Below are 25686 nucleotides of genomic sequence, written 5' to 3' on the forward strand. Positions count from 1 at the left end.
CGCTGGCCGGGGAAGAGGATGAGGAAGGAGTGGAGGAAGGGGGTGTTTTCTTCAAGGTGTTAATCCTAAACATCACTATGGAAAAAAACAAACGTGGAGAAACCATCTCCAGCACTTCCCTGGGGCCGATTCCCTGCAAAGGGATGGAGGTGAAGGGCACAGAGCACATCCCAGCCTGTGCCAAAGCCAAACACGCACTCCAGCTCCCCAAACTCTCCATCCCCACCAGAAAAATCCAAATATTTGGGCTGGCAGGGCTGCAAAGCTGCGCATGCTTACAGGGGAGTGCTTTATTTTTTTTTTTTTTTTGCTGCAAGGATGGATGCAGGCCAATGCACTTAATAGTGACCACATGGTAAAATAAATAAGAATGCCTGTATAGACTTAAAAGTAAATGTTAAATATTTGCTCTGGTTTTTTTACTGATGTCTCCTATGCTTTGAAATGGCCCTGTGGCAAACAGCACTTTTATTTTTCTTAAGCGTGGAACATTTAATAATTTCTAATTAAAACATCTTACATTTTTAGGATATTTATGAGAAAACTGATATGGGCTCTTAAAATATGCCAGGCAGGGGTAAAAGCTGTACACTACAGTCAGATTTTAAGGGTTTTTTTTCTTTCAAAGCCATGTAAAAACTTTATCCCCATTTTTTTTGCTTTTGAAAAGGTATCTACAGAATACACAGAGGAGAAGCCATTAGCAATTTATGTTTCTCTTCCTACATTTAGGAGCATTTTTCTTAAAAGAAGTAATCATCCTCCAGGCCCACAGTGGAGATGGAACAGCCTGAACACAGGGGCAACTGTTGGGTAGCTCCCTGTAGCTGCGAGCCCCTGGGAGCCAGGAGTCGGCCTTTACATATGTGGGATGCCTAAGTTAGCTTACAAAAATAAAGCAAATTTTGACTGAGTGCTTTATTTACTCTTTTTTCTCCCCTTTTTTTTTTTTTTTTTCAGAGAAATGAGTCAACTTTTCCACTGTTTTATATATTTAACACAGCAAGAGTGGTGATACGTAGTACTTCTCCCAACACTTTTAAGACCAAAACCAGTTCAAATTTATATGGTTTGCTTTTTAAAGAGAAAATCTTTTGGGGAAACTTGCAATTCTGACAACAATGAGATGGAGCAACTGAACTGCACTATTTTATTTTTCTATTTCAGAGCTGACCAACAGGGTACTCCAAAAAGTGAGAAATACTGAAAATAACTAATAATCACTGAAGACATGCTCGAAATGGCAGGGGGAAAAAAGGAGAAGGAAACATCTCTTGCACATTAAATGGTGTAAAAAACCCCAGCTTTATTTACATTCCCATCACTACTCCACAGCTGACCAATGTGGGCTGTCATGGATGCAGGAAGCACAAAAAGAGACCTTCAGGGATGCTCCAGGGGAGAGCAGCTCTCAGGGCAGTTAGTACTGCCTGTCTCAAAGAAAAAAAAAGAAATTTTTCCAGCAAGGGCCACCTGGGTAAGAGGAGGCTCATTTGTGTGAATTATGCATGAGCATGCAAGGAAACGCTGCAGCAGGGAATTTCAGGGTGTGTTTTGGCAAAGCAAGGCACACTGAGTGGCCCATGTTTGCAGCAGATGTGAATTAATATGGCATATCTGAAGGCAAGTCAGGAATCTCCAATTTATACAAGTCATGACTGGATGGGGCTTTTTTTAGCTGCAGTTGGACTGGAAACTTGTACAGCAGCAGAGCAAGACTGGAAATACTTATTTAATATTTAATATTTAATAGTGGCTGTTGACATTAACTCCCCCTGCCTTCAGAAGTTTTAAGTAGGTTTCTCCTGCTATCCCCACACAGGAAAGAGAGGAAAATGTGCATCATAATAAATAAAAAAATCAGAGTTTACCTGAAGTTCAAGTGCTCCACTAGAACATACCCATCTGAGGCAAGAGGAAAAAGGAAGGGAATTAGTTAAAACTGAGCAAATGCAGCCAGAGTGGCTGAGCACGAAGGACATGCTGTGCTTTGGGAGCTGATTTGCCCCCCAAAGCTGGGCTGCAGACTCACATCTGCCCTGGGAGTTGCGGCAGATCACGGCGTGGCCCTGCACGGCATCGATCACGTCCAGCTGTTCCCCAGCTGTGAGCGGGAGGTCAGCGCGCCTCTGGCTGGGCACTGAGCACGCGGCAGCGGCCGTGGCGAGGACACGGATCTCCTTATGGTACTGCAGGACAGGAAGGAACCAGCAATTGCTCTCTATTTGTGGGCAATCTCTGTAAGGGCAGTGGGGAGGGAGGAAGGGAGAGATTGCAGGATGGGTTGTGAGGCTTTGGGGAGAAGGAGGGAGGAAAAACCCCTGCAACGTCTCTGATGAAGATCCCAAATTAGGGGAGAAGGCAACAGGTCAGGGGACAACTTTCCCAGCAGAGCTGAGGACCAAGAAGGTTCCACCAGCCGTCTTTTAAGCAAACCATGGAGCTGCTTTTCTCCTCTGGAAATCCCAGATTAGGGGAGAAGGCAACAGGTCGGTGGGACAACTTTCCCAGCATTACTGAGGACCAACAACATTGCAGCATGTGTCTTTTGAACAAGCCACAGAGCTGCTTTCCTCCCCTGACACAGCTAGAAGGACACGCACCATAAATGTCTCTCTAAATAACTTCTCTTCTTTTTCCATCTTCTTGCTCTTTTCTTCACTGCTCTTCTTGAATTGGAAGATATTTCTGCAAGAAGAGATAAACACACACACACACACTTCTGAGCTCCATGTAAATAACCCCTGGCACATCTGGAGTTGCAACCCAAAGTCTAATTCCAGCCTCGTCTGCAAGGAACCCTTGGAAGAGGAAAGCAAACTGTTCACATCCCTATTTCTCAAAAAAGGGTGAATAGACAACTCGAATTTCTTAGTGAGGCACAACTTGAGCCATTTTGTATCTCCATTTGGGATAATTTTTGGGTTTTTTTCGGTCTGTAAGCAGCGTGGGAACAAATAAACTCTCTATTGAGTGTTTCAAATCAGCCCCGTTTTTATGGAAGTCAACAATTCGCTTTTCCCCCAGCAGCCTGTCTCCTTCTGGTTTTATTTATGTTCAGACATAAAGGGTCCCCAGATAACTCTCATCCTGAGTCACTTATGGAACTGGGGTTGGACGCAGCTCTCCAGATTTTCTTTGGGTTTTTTAGCACATGGAGGAGAAAGTCCCCCAAGCAGACATTTATATGGCACTGTAAAGTGGAAAACAAGTTCTTATAACCCACTTAAAGGGAATGGGGCATTCCCTGCATATGGGGATGCCACTCTTTGTGGTACATGAAATTACAGCTGTTAGCACTCATTTTAAAACCAAGACAGGAAACAAACACCAAGCCAAAAACCCCCACCCATTTGTAATAAATTATTCATCCTTGGCTCATTTTGATGCACTTAAAATTAAAGACGAGGCGAAACAAGAGTTGAAATTAGGGACTCTTAAGGTGTGAAGAGATTCCTCCTCGGCAGTCTCAGCCTGCAGGACCTGTGATCTCCGAGGAAGGGATGGAATTGTCTGGACTCCCTGATGTCTGTGAAGTTATACCTGTGACTTTGCACAGCACAACCACTGGTGTTTGAGCAACCCCATGCAGGAACTCTGTGGTGAGAACCTGAAAAATGGGTCTCTGTTTTGTATTTGTTTGAAGGTATTGGGTCATGAAAAAGGTTGTTGTGATGCACATTTTTGTGATCTGAAAGGGAAAGGAAATCCCCCACTTCATGGCGAATCTTTGCAGCACCAGTAACAAAAAAAACCAAAAACAAAACAAAAACCCCCAAACAACAACAACCCCCAAAAAACCAACCAAACAAAAAAGCCCCGAACAAACAAAAAAAATTTTCCTTTTATGCACAAATGGCACACCAAGAGTCCAATATAATCAAGACTTTAGCCCAAATAATCAAGACTTTTAAATACAAGGCTCTTGCCAAAATCATAAAATCTTAGAATCATATAATGGTTTCACCCCCTGCCATGGGCAGGGACACCTTCCACTAGCCCAGGTTGCTCCAAGCCCTGCCCAGCCTGGCCTTGGACACTTCCAGGGATGAGGCAGCCACAACTTCTCTAGGGCAGGCTGTGCCAGGGCCTCCCCACCCTCACAGGGAGGAATTCCTTCCTAAAATCTAATCTAAACCTACTAAAATAGCAAAAAAGGAGCCAAATATACAGCAAGTAACAGTTTTTTGTCTCAGCTCAGTGGAAAGTCATGACAAGACTTCAGGATAAGACCTCTGGGTATGCCCCCTTGTGCTCAGTTCAGATCCAAGAGTTTGTTTCACCCTTGAGATATTTTCTGCAAAGATTCCTGAAATCTGGCTTCAAAGGAAAAGGACCCTGGACTAGCAGCCAACACAAAATGTCTGTGCAATCAGGGACATCCCACTCCTGAAACTACTCAGGAGACGTGCACAAAGTGAGACAGAACGGGAACACAGAATGGAAATCAAGACCTTTCCACATCGTCGATGCTTTTCCTTTTGTCCTTGTACTCTCTCACCATCCGAAGTTTTGGCATCCGGACTTTGTACTTCTCATCCTTCCCTCTGAGAGGAACAGACACACAGGAATTCAGGTTTTTCCCAGCAGATCGTGTCCCCTCCCCACACCCATGTACCTACAGAGCCGGGCTGTTTCTCCGTCTCCCCCACACCCTGCACTGAAATCAAACACTTGCTGTGATTTACACCAGCACGCGCAGCCACCGCAATCATCTGGCAGCAAGGCACCAGGACATGCTGTTCCTATTAGAAGTAATTTTTCTGACAAGGAGCCTGCCAGGACAAGGCTGATAATCGGGTCTGGGAGCCTGAGTTTTCCTTCCTTAGGAAAAAGATCTGATTTCTCATGTGTTTCAGGGAGCCGCTCCCTCCTTTTCACGTCTCTGGCACTAAATGGGTAACAGCAAGGAAACATCCTGCCAAATTAAACACACACAGGGAGGGCACCTGGATTGTCTCCAGAGGACTGAATCCCAACCAGCTCATGACCCTCAGTGGGTTACAGTACCAGGCATAGGTTTGTGCCAAGAGGAAAATCTCCTTGGGCTGAGGACAACCCCAGGACAGGGCACCCTCCTCACCTGGTCTCTCTCTGCCCCACATCGACATCGTCGTACACGTTGTCCTCCTGGGAGACAGCTGCTGTCAATCAAAATGCAGGAAAGAAAATCATTAGGAGATGTCATTTTGAGCCTGGTACTCCAAATAATGTATTGCAGAGGAAAATTTGGGCTGCTCTCATCACTTGACCCAAGGGGGACAAAGAAATGCAAAAGGAGACTCAGGACTCCCAACACCCAGCAAAGGTCCAGCACAAGGAATGATGCTCAGGCTGGTTAGTTGGGTGTATGGGCAGTTTTCTGGGTGGGTTTGGCCACCCAGCTCCACAGATGGAGCAGGAGCAGCAGCAAAGCCCCAGCTTTGCACTGCAGCCAGCCCAGGCAGGGCTCCTATCCCAAGGACATGGGCATGTTCACTGAAGGTTGAGGTTGTATCCACCCCATTTATGTAAAGGATGAACTCGACCCTCCAGCAGGCAGGAATAAAGATTTTACAGAGAGCTGCCAGAGGGCCACGGGCTCACACACCACGTCCAGCCTGGGAGCAGTGGTTCAGCACGGACTGCTTTGCACATTACCTTCCTGAATATATCCAGATCTGCTGGAGGAATGCTCTTCTTTAAAGCAAAACCACCCAAAAATGAGCGAAACCCTCATGCTTGAGTGAAGCACAAATTTCTATCAAGTCTTCAAAGCTACTGCTGCCACATTACATGATTTTTGGAAAGGCAGGATGCACCAAGCTGACTGTACAAAATATTTGCCCTTTCAAACACACACAAATCCCCTGGAGTCAGGTACAGGTATGTGCTTACCTAAATTTGGTGCTGAAATGGAAACCAATCTGTGGATAGAAAAAAGGCTTTTAGAAACAGATCTGCACATCAGCATTACCCAAAAAGCCACGAGCCCCAACAGGTTGCCAGTGATGGAGACAGGTCGAGGTGCATGGGCTCCATGGTACTAACAGCATGTGCCAAAATGACATCCCTTGCTAAATAGGCATTTCCATCCTGATAGAAGCAACAGCCATGTGTTCATCAAGCAGAAAATATCTACACTGAATCCAAAGAACAGCCCAAACTCCTGCTGCCCTTCCCAACAGCAAGAGTGTTGCTGGACAGTTGGCAATTGTAGTCAGTAGTAATCCCCTCCTGTAAATCTGCAGTGCCAGGGGCTGGCCAGGAATTCAAATGTGACAATGTCTAAGATGATTTCAGGAGTTTTAAGGGTTCTTTGAGACAGGGGAATGGCACAAAACCTGGTGGGTGGCTCCCTATAGTGACATTTCTATCTAAAGGAGCCACTGACACAGCAGAGCATCTCTTGTGAAGAGGTTTGTAAGGAAAACAAACCTCCCTAACATAAAAGAGGAAATATTTAACCTGGATTTTCCAAAGAAATAAGAAAAGGCAGCGTTTTCCTGGAGTTCAGGCACTGTGCACAGGGTGAGGCACTCACTGGCAGCAGTGGAGGAGGGGTTCTGCAGGCAGCTACTGCACACTTGAGGAAAAGGCAATTTCCCTGGAAACTTATCCAGGGTTTTGAATATTAGAGTACCCAAAAAGGCACTGTAGGAAGTTATACAATATCCTCTACCCTGTTAGACTAAAGACTCACTGGCAAACTTCTTCAGCAGATGCTGTTGCCAGCTTGGCTCTGAATGGGACTTGGAATAAAACCTCTCAACTCTCAAGTGCCACATCAGCAAGGCCGACCCTAATCCTGGCTCACAGGTCAAGGCAGCATGTATCACATTCCTACATTCCCTTGTGCACCTCGTGTCATGCTGAGGCATCAGAAAGGTACCAGAGGCAGCAGAAAATCTATGGAAACCTGGAAACTGCTGTAGGACCAGCTCCTGTAGATTCCTGATGCCAGAGGTTCTGGAGAAGCTGCACAGATGGACCATTGGCCACACATGCCATAGCAGCTCCTAGTGAGTTGATAGAAGTACTTTTGGCCTAAGTTTTCCCAAAAAAGCTGTATTCCTTACTCCTAGAACCTCCTGCTCTCTAATTATTGCCAGAAAGAGTCCTCAGGCTTAAAGGGGGAAGGGGTGAGACCATCAACATTTTCTTACCTTAGGTTGTCCTTGAGCCTGAAATTGTTCAGCTTCAACTTTTCTATCTTAAACAGGTTTCCAAATCTCTTCTGTTTTTCTGTTCTGTCCAAAAGAGAAACAGGTTTTAAATTAAAAGAGACACAAGGTGCAGAAGCAGCCCCAGAGATCCTGAGGCAGGGAAAGGAAGGTCAGCAGACCCTGGACCTCAGCTCAGAAGAGGAATTTAAGCCTTAACAGCATCATATGGATGATAGACTCACTGGGATAAGCACCAGCACAGCAAAAGGTGCTTAATTATTAAGTCCAAGATCAAATCCTTGCTTAGCTTCAAACTTTTCTGTGTTAATTGAACTTGTTCTCCTCTGACCCAACAACTAGAGGGTGATCCAAGTTTATTTGGAGTGAAAACCCCTGAGGAAAGGGCAGCATTACCCAGAAGCGTTGCAGCGACCATTAAAGGAGCCATCAGGGGCACCTTCTGAGCCACCCTCCATCACACACTTCTGTTGTGTGTGTCCTTGAGGAGCATGGTCCATGGCACACAGTTCCTCCTGAAGTTTGAGAAGGGATGCAAATCTACACAGCAATTTTCTAGTAAAGTATCTGCAAGCAACCCAGATCCTCCCCTGGGGGTTGTTACCCCTGCACAAGGACTATTAAAAACCCTTTATGTGTATCAGCACACTTAATCCTGCACGTGGGATCAATAGAAGGATCACAGGAAGGCTGGTTTGGGGATTAAGACCCTGACCTCTGAAACCTGTAAATTTGGTCCCAAATGGTCTTCAAATTCCTCTGCAGCCCCAGCAAGATGCACTGCTCCTCTGTGAATCAGCAGGAGAGTTTAATTTCTGCCACTGCTCTGCACCCATGTGCAGAGGGGCAAAGAAGAGGCACGGATGTGCTTTCCAGGGGGTGGGGATGTGCATGATCCATCTGGGAACACGCCTCCCTCGGGGTTGGAGAAGATGGTGCACCCCCACCACACAACTCCCATGGACAAATTGCAGAGAAGTGACACTTCCTTCTTTTAATAACCATCCTGTCACCTCCAGGCTTTCAGCTTTCCCCTTTTTCCTCCCTCTCTGACACACACAGGCTCTACATCCACATGGAAGCTGGACTGGGATCCAGATGCAGGCCAGTGCAAGCCCCCCATCCGTAAGGGAAAAGCAGATGTACAGCAACACCTTGTTATCCCTCCCACACTGCTCCTCAGGAGAGAGCCACCAGATGCTCTCCAAGCTATTGTGTGCCACATATGCCTTCCCCAAGGGCTGTCTCTGTTCCTTCCAAAGGCAACTTTTTACTGCATGAGGGTAGGGAACCACACAAAACCCAACTAAACTTCACGTTTCACCTCTTAATCCATTTGGGAAGCTCAGGCAACATATAAACCCGAGGCTGCAAAACTCATTGGTTTTATAACACACCCCGTGGAAGCAAACATCTTGAGAGGCTATATAAAAAAGAGCAGGTTGCAAGTTAGTTACAGCACATCAGGTTCTTTTCCAGCCTTCTGTGATCTCAAATGTGAGCACTTTGTCCTGTTTTATGGGGACAATTTGTCCCTTGAGCATCACATCTTTTGGCACACACAAAAAAGGTGCCAATTCTCAGCTACAGCCGAGCAACACTTTTAATCAAGAGAAGGCAAGTGAGACTGTCCTGTGTGTTTGATGCAGGGAGAGGTCTGGAAGGGCAGTACTTCCAGAGGATGGAAGGTGTTACAGGAAAAAAGATCCCCCTCACTGCTTCAGGATTTAATTTTGGTAGTGACTTTTTTCTCCCTAAGTGTCAGCCAGAAGGGAAAGAGGGAGGAGGAAGGGAAGAAACCCACCCATGCAACAACTTCTCTGCAGTTGAGTCAGGAAGAAAAAAGGCTTCCAGCCAGTACCTGGCATGTGAGATCAAGGCTGCATGGCCAGAATTTCAAAATACAGGCTAAGAAATTGCATCTTACCCTGGTTTTGCTGGATTATCACCCCCAATCTCAACATCTTCATATGTTTCCTCGTAGCTGTTTCCTGAAACTTAAAACCAAGGCATGCCATTAAGACAAGCCCCATTCAGTAGCAATAAGGTGAGGTTTGCTGGACAAATTGCACCCAGACCTTTTACATTTTACTCTCACAGAGGCTTCAGGGCTGCTCAGATGAGTTCCATGCTAGACATGTATACTACTCCCCACTGGTTTTAATGGGAATTCAGAGCAACCCACCCAGAAGGAGACACTGTAGATGCTGACAGCGAAATGAAACCATTCCCAGCATCTCCCAGGGACCAGCCCAAATTAAAAGCAGCTCCTGTTTGAGCTTCCCCACTTACTGCTGTCTGAAGTGAAGGAACTTGAGGCATCTGAGCCGTGGCTGCTGGAAGACACAAGTGTGACATGGGGGTTTGCTGCAGCAGACATTTTAAATGCCATTTTAAATGACATTTTAAATGACATTTCATAGTCACAGGCGCTGCAAGAGCCCAGGCCCACACTCACAGTCTGTCCTGCAACTCCTCAACGTCATCATAGATGTCCTCTGGTGCCTGCAGAGACTGCCAAGGGTTTTGGTCCAAGGCTGTTCCTTCCACCCCTGGCTTTGGAGCACCAACACCCTCGCTGTGCCCTGGAAATGAGAAAGGATCTTTGCTTTTGGAGCTTTTCTGAGGAACTTCCCTCAGGGCAAGGACACCTGTTAAGGGTAACACAACAAATAAGAGCCTGCAGATATATTTTCCATTCCAGGAGTCCAGTAAATTCTCTCCTCTGAGACACTTCAAGAAACAAAAGTGAACAATTTTCAAAGTTTTTAGCTTTAAAAATTTTAAAAGTCATAGAAATATTTTAGGTTTAAAAAAATTAAAATGTCCATTGATATTCTCAATTTTGGCAGCTCTGACTGACCCAAACCTTCCTCACCTAAAAACATCCAAGAGGTTATTCTTGGATCTCCAGAGAAGTGATTGGAGGGAAAGCTTAGCATGGTTGGTGGAAATGTTAAGATCCAAATAATGAACCAGACCTTTGGAATACACCTGTAAATCAACATCTTGGAAAGGACCCAAGGAGGATGAGTATCCCAAAGTTGGATTTCACTGAGGGCTGGAATCAAGCCTGGGAGTTGGGTTAGAAAAAGATTATTACTGGAGAACTCTTAAGTGGCAATGTTAAAACTTTAAAACTGATTAAAGAGAGTTGGAGCAACACAGAAATGCAGCCACACAAATAAAAGCAGATAGTGTTGGTAAGTAAACATGGGAAGTGTCCAAGGCCAGGCTGGACAGGGCTTGGAGCAACCTGGAATCGTGGAAGGTGTCCCTGCCCATGGCAAGGGGTGGAATGAGAGGATCTTTTAGGTCCCTCCAAAACCCAAACCATTCTGATTCCTGCAGTAGGTCTTGCTGGACATAGGTGCCATCTCAGTCTGGTCCAGCTAAAGACCGAAATTTCTGCAAAACATTCAAATTCCACCAAGAAGAAAAGCAGGCAGGGGTGGGACCCAACAATTCTCCAAATCAGCCTCTCTGTTTAAGCAGGAGGGTCACCAGGAGCACTTTGAAAAAAAAAGTCCCAACAGAAATTACCTCCAGCTGTTCAAAGGCCAAGCAAACCAGCAGGATTTTTTACAGAAACAGACACCAACCAAACCAGAAAATTATTATGAGGTGATTTAAAATATTAATAAAAAAAAATAATACCTGAGAACCACACCAATAAAAATAACCACGGTCACAGTCAATTTACACTTTCTCCTTCACACTCCTGGTGTGTCCACAGAGCCCATAACAGAGCTACTTTTCTCTCTCTCATCTTTGAAATGCTGCCATATCACACCAGAGGCTTGCAGAGCCTTTGCAGAATAGGACCCATGAACATTTATAGCTTAAGCTGCAAAACTGTGCTTACAGAGGGAATGTAATTTGGTTTAATTGTGCAGCTGAGGTGCCTATCAGCAGCTCTGGTCACTGTCTCAGAGTATCCTGGCAGAAGGAGCCCAAAGCCAGCCTGGCACCACAAGGAGATGGAGCAAGGAGCCATCACCCATCTCACTGAGGGACAGAGGGAGACTTCAGGCTCTCATCCTGTTCACGTGTGCTCTGCCCCAACCGCTTTCCTGAGACTCCATAAATTATAAGGAGCAGAGGAGATGGATTTCAGCTCTCACGGATAAGGGCAATCTGCTAGAAAAACAAACACCTCGGCCGGAGTTACGCAGATGGTTAACCAACTTAGGAAGCTATTTGCACAGCCAAAATAAATGATTCAGACCAGAATACAAATGCTCATGCAACCTTTTGCCCTGCTTTAACTAAATTGGTTCAAGAGTTGCATCCAAATTTAACGTTTTTTCCCATATGGAAGAGGTATTTGGGCAGCAGATGGGGTTGGGGATGGAGGAAACACTCAGCGGCGCAACGAGATACTCACGGAGCTCTGCTCTGTCTTTTGCCAGCCCTGGTGGGGTTGGATACATTGCAGTTTGGGGACTGGTCACATCCTGCTTCCCTTGCAGAACCTTCAGCCCACCTCTGCCATCTCCCTTGGCTTGGCTGGTGGGAGACATGTATTCATTTCCACCTGTCTGGGATCAAGCGTTTGGTTTGGTCAACGCAGTCCTTAGAAATGGCTTCCTAATATATAATTCTATTATATATCTATGTATCCATAAGAATATAGGTTATCTGTGGACTTAAAAGAGTTTCACACCCTTCTCCATCAGCTTCTTAGGCTGAAGCAGTTGAGTGATGAACAGGCAAAAGAGAAGGCAGAAAACCTGGGATTAAGGGCTCAAGCTTCAACTGTTTCCCAAAGAGAGGGAGGACAGAAGGAGAAGAGACATCCCATAATAATTATTAAAATTAATCTCGAGGATACAATACCTGGAAAATTTTGTACACTTCCAGTTTCGTTCTTCCATGACTTGGCTTTCCCTCTTTTTCATCCTCTATTATAGCTCTTTCTGGACTGAAATGTTCAGAAATGAGAGAGATCTCAGCAGGCAGACACTTCAGCAAAGCCACAGAAAAACACACTGCCATATGACAGTGCCCAAGGAGGCAGCCCATTCTCCCTCTGATGAGGGAGATGCCCAAGCGACCACCAGTAAAGTAAGGGCAAATCCAAATCTAAAGGCCAGTGGTCACTCGGGGATAATACAAATCATTCTTGGAAGAGAGATAAACTAATATGATTGTTTCCTCATAGCAGGAATGGACAAATTAGATCCATTTGTAGTGGCACCTGGATCACATGGTGTGCCTCTCACCACACTGCATCAAGATTTAGGGAAGAAGATACAGCAACAGGGTGCAGGACTTGATAACTTTTGTTCCATCATCACATTTCCCACGAAAATTACCCCATTTTATCACATAACTCTTCAATCCCCATCAAAAAACCCCAGCCTTCAGACAGTGATCATGAATACACACCACAAGGAGCTTGGAGTGTGACATTTGTAGGGTGAAATTCAGTGTGGACTTTGCCTTGCCTTGGATCTAGAACCAGGTGCCCCAGCTTGAGAGGCTCATAAATAACTCTCCCTGCTTACACTGGAAGAGTTCAGGTTCCAGTAGGAACAGACAGTGTAATTTTTTTACAATCTCCCCTCCAGCTATGCTTTAGAATGAAAACCATCTTAGCAACCATGAGTGCTGGCATAGAAAAGCACCATCTACGCTGTCTTGGTCATGAAATATATGAAATATATTTCTTTCTATTTACTGAGTGTTGCAATATTCAATTCCTAACCTGAGTCAGTTGTGGGGCGAGAAGAAGTTTGAGAGAGAGGAAAGGAAATTACCTGGATTTGGCAAAGGGGAAAATCTTCTGTTTCTAGAATAAAGAAGAGGAAAGCCTTCAGCCACTGTGTTTTCTCAGCAGTCAAGCTTTCATACAAGGCCTCAACTGTCAACCAGCATTTAAAGAAATATTTCTTTAGAAAGCCCAGAAGTATTTTGTGTTTGGAATAGTCATCAGGCAAGGATATTTCATCTACGTTGCAGGACAGGGCATACACATATTGACAAACTACATGGGGATAATGAAACAGTGCTAGGGTTGGACCAATGAAGCTACTGGTCAGCAAGGAAGCTATTTCAGACTGGAGAGATGGCAGAGGAGGTGGAAGTTTTTTTAATTTAAATAAAGATTTCCCAGCCTACCATAAAATGAGACTCTGTCCAAGCCAGAGAACCTCTCTGCAAATCACACACAGACAATTATGTTTGGAAAGCTGTGCTATTTCCCAGGCAGTTTGATGGCTTTGCAAGCCAGGACTTGAAAGTAGAGTTTGACATTTTACAAAGAGTAGTTTCCCCTGTTTCAGCAGGGCCAGAACTCATAGCCAGGACCTGGACATCTCCTGGCACGAGGTGATGTGTGCTCTCAGCCCAGCTGCCCCCTGAGCTCAGCCAAGCAGGGCTTCTCTAGGACCAGCTTCAGCAATTCCTGCCCCGTGCCACGCAGGATCCTGCCTTCCCTGCAGGATATCCCCACTGCCGAGGGGAACTGCCACCTCTGCAGCCAGGGGGAAGCAAAAAGAGTGATCTGCAGCAGAGATATCCCTGCACCAGGGGATGAAAACCCCTCCAGTTGTGCCCACCAAACTTGTTCTCCCTTATGAGCCAGGACTTCAAGGGTGCTGCCATGCCAAGCAGCCTGGCTCAATTTTCCTATTACATCTTCACAAAGGGATTACCAGCACCAGCTCACCCTTGCCAGGAATTTCCAGAACATTTAATTGGGTTTGTCTTTCAAAAATTCACATTCTTGATATTTGTGCCTAACATCTACTTGGTCTACTACCAACATCCAGCTGGTGTTATCACTTCCTTACATTTCTGCAGTGGAAGTCAAGGGAACTGACTCTTCCCACTGGTGTGTTTGGGAATCTCATTAGTCTTTGTGTCCCCTCTGCAATTTCTTATTTATTTTTTGAGAGTCTTCACAGAGAACACACAGAGAAATTCTTGGAAGGTAAGAAATACAGATATTAAAAGTTTTCAAGACACTCACCTTGTGTTTTTGAGGCTCTGCCTTAGGTACTAGGAAAGATATTTATGAACAGATATTAATTTTTAGTCCATGTTAAAGTCACTACATTTTTAGTTGCAAAACTCAGTTTCAGCTGGGATGCTCAGCATCCAGGCACACATTCACCATGGACATTCACCATGTCCTGCAGGTCCCTCCCTTTGCTATTTGAACATTGGTTTACATGCAGGGAGCTGCAGCACCAAGCCTGACTGGCCAGAGTTTTCAGGGATCTATGAAATCCCAGAGGGCTGTGGCAGTTCCCCCCAAGGGAGTTGCTTGGCTCCCTTCCCAGTGGGAGAGAAAATCAGTGCAACATGGCAGAAATAACCTCCCCAAAAGAGGCAACGCTGGAAAATGTAAAAGCAGAGCAGTGGCACCTTTCATAGAGAAAATCATACTGGGAAAAAATATTGATGGAGGTGGAAAAGTCTTGTGCTCTGCGTCCTTCTGCTCCCAAGAAGATGCTGAGGTTTGCCTCACTATCTTCTTTTTATTCTCTTCTACATGGGTGATGTCTTGTGATATTCCCCACTGCAGTTTTACTATAAGCATCATCTCATCCCCAAAATGTCTTTTTGTCTGTGCCCCAGAATTCTGACACTGCACAGAAGGATAGGACAGAGAATCACGCTTGTTATCCCAGACCACTGTGCAGCTGCTTTTCTCAACTTGAAGAAGCTATATTATTTCCTGTTTTAAAGGGTCTTTTTTTCCCAGCTAGCATGTAATTCACCTCATAGTCCTGACTTTCAAAGTACCTTCAATGACACACAAGGTTGTGGTGTCCCCAGACTGATTCAGGTACATCGGGGTTTCTTCATAATTATTCCACTCTTCAAGTTGAGCACTGAGAAGATGAAAAAGAGAGAAAAGATTTTCTTTTTCCTGTCCCTTTTAGTAGTATGAAAAAAAGAAAAAATTCATCTTAAGGACAAGGAAATCAAGCACTTTGATAGTGAGGCTACAAAAAAAGCAAAGTGAAATCAGGAATTCCTCGGAGGGAGAGGAGACCTGCGGCAGATGCAGGGCTCAGCTGAACCTTCCCCCTGACTCCACTCTCCCACTGCTGGTCCTTTGGGAGGCCACGCTGCATTTAGAGGGCTCAAAGCACATCAGGGTTAGAGTCTCCTGCCTACAGCAATCCCTCAAGGAGGAACAGAACAACAAAAAAAAAAAATCCAAGGAAATCGGAGTGTGGTGTTTTTCAGGCCTACTCAGGTACTTTGGTAACAATTCCCAGCTGCACTGTTTGGCACGTGGCTTCTCGTGGAAGGGAACAAAAGGGAAAGCAGAGATAGCAGAGGGGATGTTTAAAGGTCCTGCTCCTGGGCTTATCAAGCCACCCACTCCATTCCAACCCTGTGAGTGGCACATGCCAGCCACAGGAGGAGGGAAAGCACCACAGCTCTAGCACCACGCAGCCTCGAGTGTTGGGCTCCCCAGTCCAGTTCCCATCTCCCCATCCTCCTTCTTCCTTTCCTTCTCCAGAAATTCCCTTTAGTGTCATCTGGGAGGAGATGCACAGGGGGAAAACCCAGCATTCCTGAATTACCCAGGCGAATCCCTGAGTGTTCCCTTCCGCCCACAGCAGCAGTTTTGGGCATTTTAGGAATGTACCAGGAAGCAGCAAAGGTGCAAAACACAGCTTGTAACACACATGGGGGGACAGGGTAAGGTGGAGAAAGAGCACCAGGAGGAATTCTAGCAGGAACTTCCTTCTTCTAACTGGAAGTCTGTAAAAAACCCCAGGGAGGGTCTGTTTTTCCTGGAATCACCTCACTGTCACAACTCGGCCTCGACAGAGCAAGGACTAAGGGCAAACCAGAACTCAAGGAACAAGAAGCTCAAGGTGCACTTTGACAGCAGTGAAATCGGAGAAAGAAACAACCCTGAAGTCAAGCAGGAGGCTGTGCTGATACCAGAGGCTGTCCCAGCCCCCTGCAGCCCCCCAGCACTGGGGACACTGCCTGGCTGGTCCCACAGCGTGTTTATCCCCAAACAAGCAATCAGAGCTCAAGATTAGTCAGCACATGAAATTATGTCAAGGTCTCTAAGAGACCGAACCTCATTCCAGGTGAGGCTTCGAGGAGGGGAATTCCATCCCCAAACTGCTGTTATTCTGCTTTTATGCCAGAGTTAATTAATTCATTTTCTCCGTTATCACAGGGTTAATATTTAACAAGTGACCTACTGTAAAGACCATATCACAAGTGTTGGAGCAAGACAGCTAATCCTGCTGCATTGCATTGCTAGAACAGCTTCTTGTAGTGCAGAACAGCTTGGAGAAGGTTATTTTTTGACCCGTTCTCTTCTGACAAGTACAGGTTAAAAGTTAACATCAGCCCACACTGTCAGGAGCACCTCATGATGTCAAGAACAACTTGCTGTCGATAGCTGGAGGAGTTGTTTGGGCACAGAAAGTATTTTAAGAATTCCCCTCTCTTTGCTTTGGTTCAGCTGTTCCATTTCCCCTTTACACAAGTAGAACAAAACATGCATATGAGTATTTTCCTCCACTTTTGCTGTTCTTGTTGTACAAAACCCAGGCTGCTGCACAACCACTCATGCCAAGCCAGGATACTGAAGAATTGTGTCTGCAAGATTTTTGAGCTCTTTCAGACAAACTCGAGTGATTTTGGACCACCACTCAATAAAAACCTCACTTCAGCATGTGGAGACAGCTGAAGGGCTGGGATGGTGAGGGAGGGCAGTGACTCCTGTGCCCTGGTTGTGTTGGCTGCACAAACACAGGCTCACAGAATCATGCTAGAGTACAAACTTCTTTACTGCTGGCAAAGAAACCCCCAACACCTGCTGGTTATGCCACAGCTTTGTTTCAACAACAGTTCTCAAAAGCATCTCTTTTCTAAAAACACAAACCTTGAGTACACAGCAAACAGGAAGCGAAAACCACACGGGGGGTGATGACTGTGCAATTAAAGCACTGCCAGTGTTCTCCTTCCCACCAGCTAAACCAGACCTAAAGACACATGGATATGGCTCTCCATGAGGCTTTAAGAGCTCACAGGAGGAAACAGGGATGAAGATTTCTCCATTAGGAGAGGGCCATCCCAATCAGCTTTGAGCTTCCCATCTAGGTCCACACAATCACAGAATCCCAGCATGGGTTGGGTTGGAGGGAACCTTAAAGATGATCCAGCTCCAAACCCTCCCTCTCCCACGAGCAGGGACACTTTTCACTTGACCAGGTTGCTCAGGGCCCCATCCAACCTGGCCTTGCACACTTCCACTTCCTCGAACAACCCCCAGAGCAAGTTGCTGCCTCCAGGAGCGGGATGTTCCCTCCAGGCTGAATGGGAAATGGGATGGAGATGTTCCTGCCACCTGTGAGCCACACCTTGCCTCTCCCCAGGCTCACCTTTCAGGGGTCAGGTAATCCTCTTCTCCAGCAGCTGCACACAAACACACAGAGGGTTAGTGTTGGAAGGCAAGCCCAGGCTCCCACAGAGCACGTGGGAGGTGTGACAGGGACAGCCCTTCCTGGCTGCACACAAAGGCAGGCGTGACACAGGATTGCCAGAAGAAACTGGGGCCGTGGCTCTGTCAATATGTCATTATTTCACGTTTCCAGGAAACAACCCCAGGTTTCTAGAGACAGCTAACCCAGCAATACTGGCAGGGCATGGAGATGATGGCATGTAAATATAACTAGTTCCCTCCTTCAAATTAACATATTTAGAAAAGGCAACTAGGCTAGAAGAGTTTCAGTGAAAAACCCTTCTTCCCTCTCGTTCTTATCAAAGCCAGGGCACACCAATAAGCACTGGCACTGTAAAGCCAAAGAGACTTTAGCAGAGCCCTTCTTAGAAAAGCAGCTCCCTTTGAATTCATCAAAAGTTGTGCCTAAAGATCTGGCTATAATTAAGCCTGTATCTATAAAGAAACACCACTTAGCAGCTTAATAAGTGGTCCAGAATATTCTATTATGCAACATCAATAGAGTTTTATTATGGGAAACTGAACTTTTGCATTTCTTGATGCCGGAACACTTAATGACATTGTCCTCTGTTGTATTTAAAACAGAAGTGGGGGGGATTAGCAGACTATTTTCTAACAATTTTATTGTGCCTTCCCACAGTTGTGTGCTCCAGAATCAAGGCATTTCCCATTGAAGAGGAGTGATAAAGATCAGCTCAGCTCATAGCCAGCTGCTGCTGCTTTACAGCCAGCTGTAAACTGCTCTCAACACGCTGCAGTTGGGAGGGAAGCGGGTTTCTGAGCATGGGATGGAGTCCAGCCTGGAAAACCAGACCCCTTTTCCAGATTAAGAGCAAAAATCGGCCCCACTGGAACTGCTGGGCTCTTATTAATGTTTGAGGAAGAAGCTATAAACAAGTAACAACGTCTTTTTTCTGTGCACTTGAAATCGCAGCCTCACAGATGTCAATAAAGTGCACATTTTAATTCATTTTCTACAGAACAGATCTGGGGAAAAAAGACTGAGTATCTCTTACTTGTTTCATTTCCTCTGTGGACCAAAGGCATGGTGCTTTGGAAAGCACTGAGATCAAACTTTGGGGGTCTTGGAGGCTTCCCAGGGGCAGGACCCAGGGATTCAGCTGAAGGGAGAGGTTTAATTCTTGGCCACTTGCTTCCAGGGCTGTAAGACCATTTTCCTGCTCCAGGCTGGCAGAAGGGAGGCTCCAGTTCTGCTCCAGAGAAGCACAAGGACAGGCAGCAATTAGCCCTGATTTAAGCAAAAATCCATGCAGGATCATTAGTTGTTACACTGACATTTCTAACCAGCTCTGCCTCCTCCCAATTTCAGCGTCCCCATCACACAGGGGGTCTCTCACCACGTTACCAGAATGGCAGAACAAATGGAAATGTCCATTTTTACAGATTTGTACCACATGAACCATGTTGGGCTCTCAGCTCTCGACAGCTCCCTTCCTCTGGATTATAAAATACCAGCCCAATTTTCTGCGCTGATAACACTTTAATCCGCCAGGATTTGGGGCCATGGCTGTTTGCAGTGCTCAGCCCAGGCAAGGTGGCTTTCCAGGGTAAACACAGACTTAAGGCTTTCAGAGCCCCATCACCCAGTGTGACATCAGCAAGGGGACCTTCACAGCCTCTGAGTTTCCTAGCACCAGATTCTCTAAGAAATATATTCTCAGATCTTAAATATGACCTTTTGCAAAGCTGGGAGGGTGCAGAGTGGGGGGAATTCAGGTTTAAGCTATTTTAATTAGAATTAAACTGTCTTTGCAGACCAGTCAAGCCTTTCACATCTGTGTGCAGTCACATTTACCTTGAGATTGCAAACGACCAAAGCACACCAAAACTAAGATAGTCTCCTGTCCTCAGTCTTCATCCTACTCTCAGAATGTAGACAATTACTTAGAGTGAGTTTTAAAAAGTTGTTGGATATGGAGAATCCACCCCTTACCCAAGCTGAGCAGCAGTTTGAGACCCATTTCTTATCTCCAGGACCCCCAGAGAAAGAACAGAGCATTCCAATGGGCCAGTTTGGCCTCTTGTTTGAGGGTCCCAACTCTTAGGAGCTTTTCTCTCCAGCTGCTGTATCCTGCACTTCCAGAGCACCTATATACTCACATATTTCTATATTCAGTGTTAAGAATACACCTTACCATACCTGTCTGGTGCTGAGCTGGCTCTCTTGATGCACGATAACCCGACTGGCAGAATGCAGATGCCACCACACCCTCAGCACCTGCTCCATCAGAGCTCCTGTGTCTCACAGGACCCTGAGGAAGAGCTATCCCACTGCCATGCAGAGCATCCTTCCTCTGGGCACACCAGTCCAGCACAGGGGACCTTCCAGAAGGTCGCATCCTGTCACTGCCTGATGCAGCAGGAGCTGAGTTTGCTGCCCGCTGGGTTGGGAGCTTTGGACTTGTTTTCTCATTGCGGGATAAAGTCTCTTCCCAGATCTGTAAGACATGCTGGAAAGAATCTGGGAGCCAAGGGTCCTCTGGAGTTGTTTGGCTTGATCCTTGCTGGTCAGCACCACAGGACAGCAGAGGCTTTTCTGAGCTGCTCTTGGGAGAACTCAGCCCTTTCTCCGAGGGGTTGCCCTTGTGCTCTTTGCTGTGCCCAATCCACTCCCTGTAACCTAGCCCGGCTTGAGGCCGTGCCAAGGGGTTGTGCTGGGTGGGCACAGAGGGTTGGGAGGTGGGGTGGGCAGGTTTTGATACTTTCAGCTCTCTCTCAGTCAGGGGCAGAAGGCTGGACGGGGTGTTCCCTGCAGAGCCAGGCTTGGGGGCGATCTCTGTGGGAGGTTTCTGGTGGGGCTGCCCCAGCTTGTGGGCCAAGTCGGAGCCATTCTGAAATTTCGCTCGGAGGGCTTTGAAATCAGTCGCTTCTTCCTGGGTGAGGGGAGAGAGCAGAGCACAGAACAGCTGCTTACAGGGGTGGCAATGGGCAATTTAAACAATCACACTGTTTTCAGAGAGAAAGGGGCTGCACACTCAACCCTGGTCACCAAGGATGTGCCGATCCTGGTGAAAATTTAAAAGCAGTGGAGGAGAATTCGCTCTTTCAAAGGATCCTCCAAAGGCTCACAAATCACTTCTGGTGAAGACAAAAGAGCTGAAAATGTGGGAAATGCAGGAGCAAAGCATGGAAACCAAGCAGAATCAGTGAGGCCAGCGCCTCCTTCTCCCCACTGTCACCCAGTGATGGAGAATTTCCCTCGGGAGGATCTGGCAAACACTGAATTCAGTGTTAGAGCTTCCTGGCAGAGGTGCTGCAATGCTGTTGATGCACCTGCTGGCTATGAAAGCTGCACTTTATTTTCAGTACACAAGCACCAAACAGGGGAGAGGCCAGTGCTGCTCCAGAGATGTCCAGTCCATCTCCACCCTCCTTGAGAAAACTCCACCATGGGAAGAGATGCACTAAATATCCTCCTCGATGGTGCATTCCTAATGACCCTGGGGACCAAATGCTCTTCCTCCATGGTGCTGGTTCAGCTCAGGGACCCCAGGGCTCTTTGGATGCTTCTCCCCTTGCCTTTAATTCCACCCCAGGAAGCAGAGGACACGCTTAGCAAACGTAGCACACAGAGACAACAAGAGCACCTCCCAATGCAGGTGATGGATACTGGCTCTGACACTCAATTCCTCCCCCACACAGTTAGCACACTCCAGGTTCTTGAAGAAAGGGAGCTAATCAGTGACAGTGCAGCTTAAAAGGGCACTTAAAGAACATTTTGTTTCAGTCCCTCGCTCCCCTGAGTCCCACCATCCCACGCTGGAGAGAAGGGACCACAATTTTTGCCTGCAGTGCCGTGGCTTAAATTCAGCCCTGAACTGAACTAGGGAGAAAGTATGAAGAAAAATTTATGAGCTACTTAAGTCCTTGAACTGCTCTATAACTTTTTATATGCCATGATTACATTAGGTGCTCTGCTCTGGCAGCTTAGTTCAGTGCAAGGCTTCACGAGAACCTGTCTAATGAGGAAATTGGAAAAAATTATCTAGGACAGAACTTCGTTATTCTGAAAAAAGCCCCAGCCTTAAGTGTTAAGACAGAACAGATGAATAGCATACTGAGGTTTTATTGCATTTAATTGCACGATTTATTAAACACTGACAATTTCTCTTGAATAACCCCTTTCACTGACTTTATTACTTTCACAGGGTAGTACATGATGTAAAGAACCAGCCCTTGGGGGAGAGGTTTGAATTGCTCCAATTATATTTCATATTAGTGGTCAGCAGCCTGATGCCGTGTGAGCTGCCCAGACAGGCTAATCTAGCGGCGAGCCACGAGAATGGGAGCTTCCAGAGGCACACGGAGGATGAATCAGGAAAAAAAATGCCACATGCACCCGATCCCTCCAGCGATGCCGGACAGGAAACAAAGCAGTGAGGTGCCCTAATGCAATTGCAGGGAGCTGCAATTAAGTGTATCACTGCTGCACATGCTGCAGCAGCAGTTGAAGAGTTCAGCGCTGTTTCCCTCCCCTTGCTGATTTTCCTTATTGTAGCAAAGAGTTCCTCATCAGCACCCTCAGAGACAAAGGAAAGAGAAAGGAAAAAGTACCTGCTTGTCTCAGTGTGCCCCAGGCGAGGCAGACACGGGGGTTTTTGGTCAGGCCTCTCCCTGGCACGGCCGTGGCAGAAATGGGCTGCGACAATCCCGAGTTTGGCACTATTAATTACAGAGGGATGGATACAAGCTTCCCTTTCCCTCCCTCAAATGGCTGTTCCTCTTGCCTTGAAATGCCAGCTTCAACTGATTTGCCTAATTAAGTGGGAGATTATCTTGCTCGATGCACTCTCAGTGCCCCTCACTAGGACAGCGTTCCCCCAAAGTGCAGCCTGATGGGATGCTCATGGGAAGGAGGGATAAGTCTGGCCCTCAGCCAACTGCAGGGAACTGCTGGGGTGGATGGGGTTAAATCGCATCCCATGGCCACCTCCTGCACACCCACACCCAGCTGGGCAATCCATCCCTCCCCAGAAAGCTCCTGCAAATGCTGTTTCCTTGCACACGGCCGAGCTTAGCCAGACCCTCCAAAGTGCAACGAGTTCTCCCCGTCTCTGCAGGGATAATTTTCCATCAGAGCTGGGACTGTTTCAAAACCACAAACCCATCCAAGCAGCTCTCTTGTTCGACTCACACACCTTCAGCTGGCTCAGGGAGATGCTCAGCCTAAACAGAGTGCTGGGCAGGTCACAGGCAGGACACACGTGGAGTCCCGGTGTCCCAGGAGCCCAGCGAGGGCTCAGGTCCCCTGAAAATCAGACCAGCTGACACGCCGGGAGAATACACTAATAAATTTAAAGGGCTGCCAAAAGCTCACAATGTGTATTACAGCTACATCTGGCCAAATAATTGACTGTGAATAATAAAACACTTGGCAAAAGCCCACGCAAGGATGAGAGGGGAAGAGAGCAAAAAGGAAACAAACTTCCACTGGCCGGAAAGCTGTGAGCATTAAGGAGTCAGGGGACAGAAGCATTACAGAGTCAGGGGGCAGCAAAACTTTCCATATTTTCTCTGTATAAATAAAATGCTCTTCAACATCAAGATCAGTCTAGGAAGCAGAATAAAGCTCAGCTTAAGCCTATGATAAAGGTGCCTTTCAGAAGGAGCATCAGCAGGAGGTTTGTGCTGATACCTTGGACTAACGAAAAGGAATCTGAATTATAGAATCTCAGAATGGCTTGGATTGCAAGGCACCTTAGAGATCAACTCATTCCAACCCCTGACCAGGTTGCTCAGAGTCCCATGAACCTGGCCTTGGACACCTCCAGGGATGGGGCAGCCACAGCTTCTCTGGGCAACCAGGGCCTCCCCACCCTCTAAGTGAAGAATTTCTTCCTAATATCTGATCTAACCCTGCCCCCTTTCAGTCTGAAGTCTTATCCTGTCCTTCCATGGCTTTGTCAAACGTGTCTTTCCACCTCCCCTGTAGCCCCTTCAGGTACTGAAATGCTGCAATAAGGTCACCCCAGAGCTTCTCTTTTCCATTAACTAACTAAATTGAACTAATTCTCATTAGTTTCCTGAAGTCGCTTCTCTAAAATGAATCAACACAGGAAGACAAACCCCATTCAAGATGTGGCAGGCCAGACAGCTGAGAGGAAGCACTGCCTGTTCCCCTCCTGGAATTTTTCTGGCTTACTCCATTCTTTATCTCGATTCCCAAGGGAGCTCTGGTGGGTAAATATTTAATCTGTGTTGCCCTCTGCCCTGGCGTGGGACTGCTGGAGCCAAGCCCAGGCACCCCGGGCAGGCTGACGAGAGTGCACTGCAGATATCATCGACTCATTAACCCGCCGGCTTCTGCCAGAACCCAAATAAATAAGTAAAACCCAACTCTCGTTTTTGTTACACTAAGAAGCACAACTGCAGCTCATGTCAGAGTGAGAGGAGAAGAAAGCAGGCACTGGGAGCCCCTGCTTTGGGGCAGCAAAGCAGCATCTGTGTGGTCTCCAAACAGAGCAGGAGCAGTGATGAGAGTGCGCACCTCACTCCCAGGATGAACTGCTCCTGGCACTCCATGGAGAGAACAGCCCCAAGCTATGAATCGGCAGCAGAAAACCAAGCAGAAATCCTTCCCCCAGGCCAGGTGCAGAGGAGACAGAGCCCCAGCAGTTACCAGCTCCATCCCTCGCTGCTCCAGGCCGGTTCCAGCGGTTCAGCCCAGCATGTTCCTTGCCCTGTCCCCCACAGCTGCTCTCGCTCCGGTGCCCGTCCTGCAGCCACGCCAGGCGAGGCGGAGCGAGTCCTGAACACACCTGGGCTGAGGCTGGGTCTGCCCCCGGGGCGGGGAGAGCCTCACCTGGGCAGGGCTGAGCCTGCCCAGCAGCCCTCGACCTGACCCACGGTTCCCTGAACCACAAATGTCAGCACCGCGGCAGGCTTGGGGTGGGAAAGGGAGAGATCAGGATTAGATTGCTTTGTGAGTGAAAGAATGGCACTTGCCCTCAGCAAGGGTGTCCCCACAGCACCCATGTGTCCATATGATGTCCATATCCGTGGAAGTTTATAGAATCTTAGAGTGGTTTGGGAAGAAGAGACTGTAAAGATCATCCAGCTCCAACCCCCCCACTGTGTTCTCAGGTCCCTTCTCACAGCTGGGGCCAGCAAAACCGAGGAGAGATGAGGAGCCCCACCGTGTCCAGCAGTAATTCTTGCCCCAGTTTTTAGGTCTCCCCATAGGACACCCACCCTTCTGCAGCAGCCCAGCCTGCACCAGGCTCTTCCCCACAGGGAAGCCAGACACCTCGGAGTGCTTAAGCCAGACATTTCCCCAGAGGAACAGTGTTTCCTTCATCTCTGGACAGCAGAGCCCAGCAAAACCATTGCATCCTTGCTGCAGCTCACGCATACTCCCTGCTGAAGCAGCTCCTTTCCATGGTGAGCTGTGCCTCAGGGTCCTAAGGACAGGCCAGTGAAATTAGGGCAAACAGGACTTCTCCTATCACTGGATATTTCTGCCCTGGAGAACAGACTGAAAGGATCTGTCCACACACTGAGCCCATGTTTTTACAGAGCATGTCTCCCAGGAAAAGCAAGGCCGGTTAGCTTGGCAAGAAGAGAGATGAGAGCCCCAGGACTTCCTTTCTCCCTCCATAACTGATCAAATATTATTATTTCATCTATCTCTTCAGGAGGGCTTGGTGTTTTCCTTGGAGCAGAGGCAGCTGCTGCACGGAGCTGGGATGCTGCTGGCACTCAGAGGTGGCTGCTGATGGGCAGGCAGGAAGCCACGGGCAGCCTGAGCAATACCCATGAGCTGACCCTAATCCCATACAACCAGACTCAGCCCCTCTCCTATAGGTCATTCCCAATAAGATGCCTGGAAAAGAAACCACAAAGAGATGTTAAAAGTCATCCAATTCCAACCCCCTGCTGTGGGCAGGGACACCTTCCACTGTCCCAGGTTGCTCCAAGCCCCATCCAACCTGGCCTTGGACACTTCCAGGGATGGGGCAGCCACGGCTTCTCTGGGCAACCTATGCCAGGGCCTCACCACCCTCACAGGGAAGATTTTTTTTCCTAATATCTGATCTAACCCTGTTC

The 25686-nt window shown here is 47.2% G+C and overlaps 1 protein-coding gene across 4 annotated transcripts; it reads right to left on the bottom strand.

The window, feature by feature from the left end:
* Positions 1-1286: 1286 nt before the first annotated feature.
* On the bottom strand, positions 1287-24385 carry FYB2 (FYN binding protein 2). Of its 4 annotated transcripts, none has more exons than XM_048313529.1 (20): positions 24260-24385; positions 19781-20513; positions 18636-18830; positions 17540-17573; positions 14919-15007; positions 14140-14168; positions 12926-12957; positions 12003-12087; positions 11551-11704; positions 9622-9748; positions 9456-9496; positions 9091-9160; positions 7146-7229; positions 5878-5906; positions 5084-5144; positions 4455-4547; positions 2604-2688; positions 2033-2189; positions 1872-1905; positions 1287-1430 (listed from the first exon to the last, which is right to left on the bottom strand). In XM_048313529.1, the coding sequence occupies exons 1-20, from the start codon at positions 24266-24268 to the stop codon at positions 1421-1423; spliced, it is 2151 nt and encodes a 716-aa protein (XP_048169486.1). In that variant the 5' UTR covers positions 24269-24385; the 3' UTR covers positions 1287-1420. The 4 variants fall into 4 exon arrangements, with proteins under 4 accessions (XP_048169486.1, XP_048169485.1, XP_048169484.1 ...); XM_048313528.1 differs by having other exon boundaries at positions 5084-5141; positions 9456-9499; XM_048313527.1 differs by having other exon boundaries at positions 9456-9499.
* Between the last annotated feature and the right edge of the window lie 1301 nt (positions 24386-25686).

This window comes from Corvus hawaiiensis, chromosome 9 (genome assembly GCF_020740725.1).
Source record: "Corvus hawaiiensis isolate bCorHaw1 chromosome 9, bCorHaw1.pri.cur, whole genome shotgun sequence".
Lineage (NCBI taxonomy): Eukaryota > Metazoa > Chordata > Aves > Passeriformes > Corvidae > Corvus > Corvus hawaiiensis.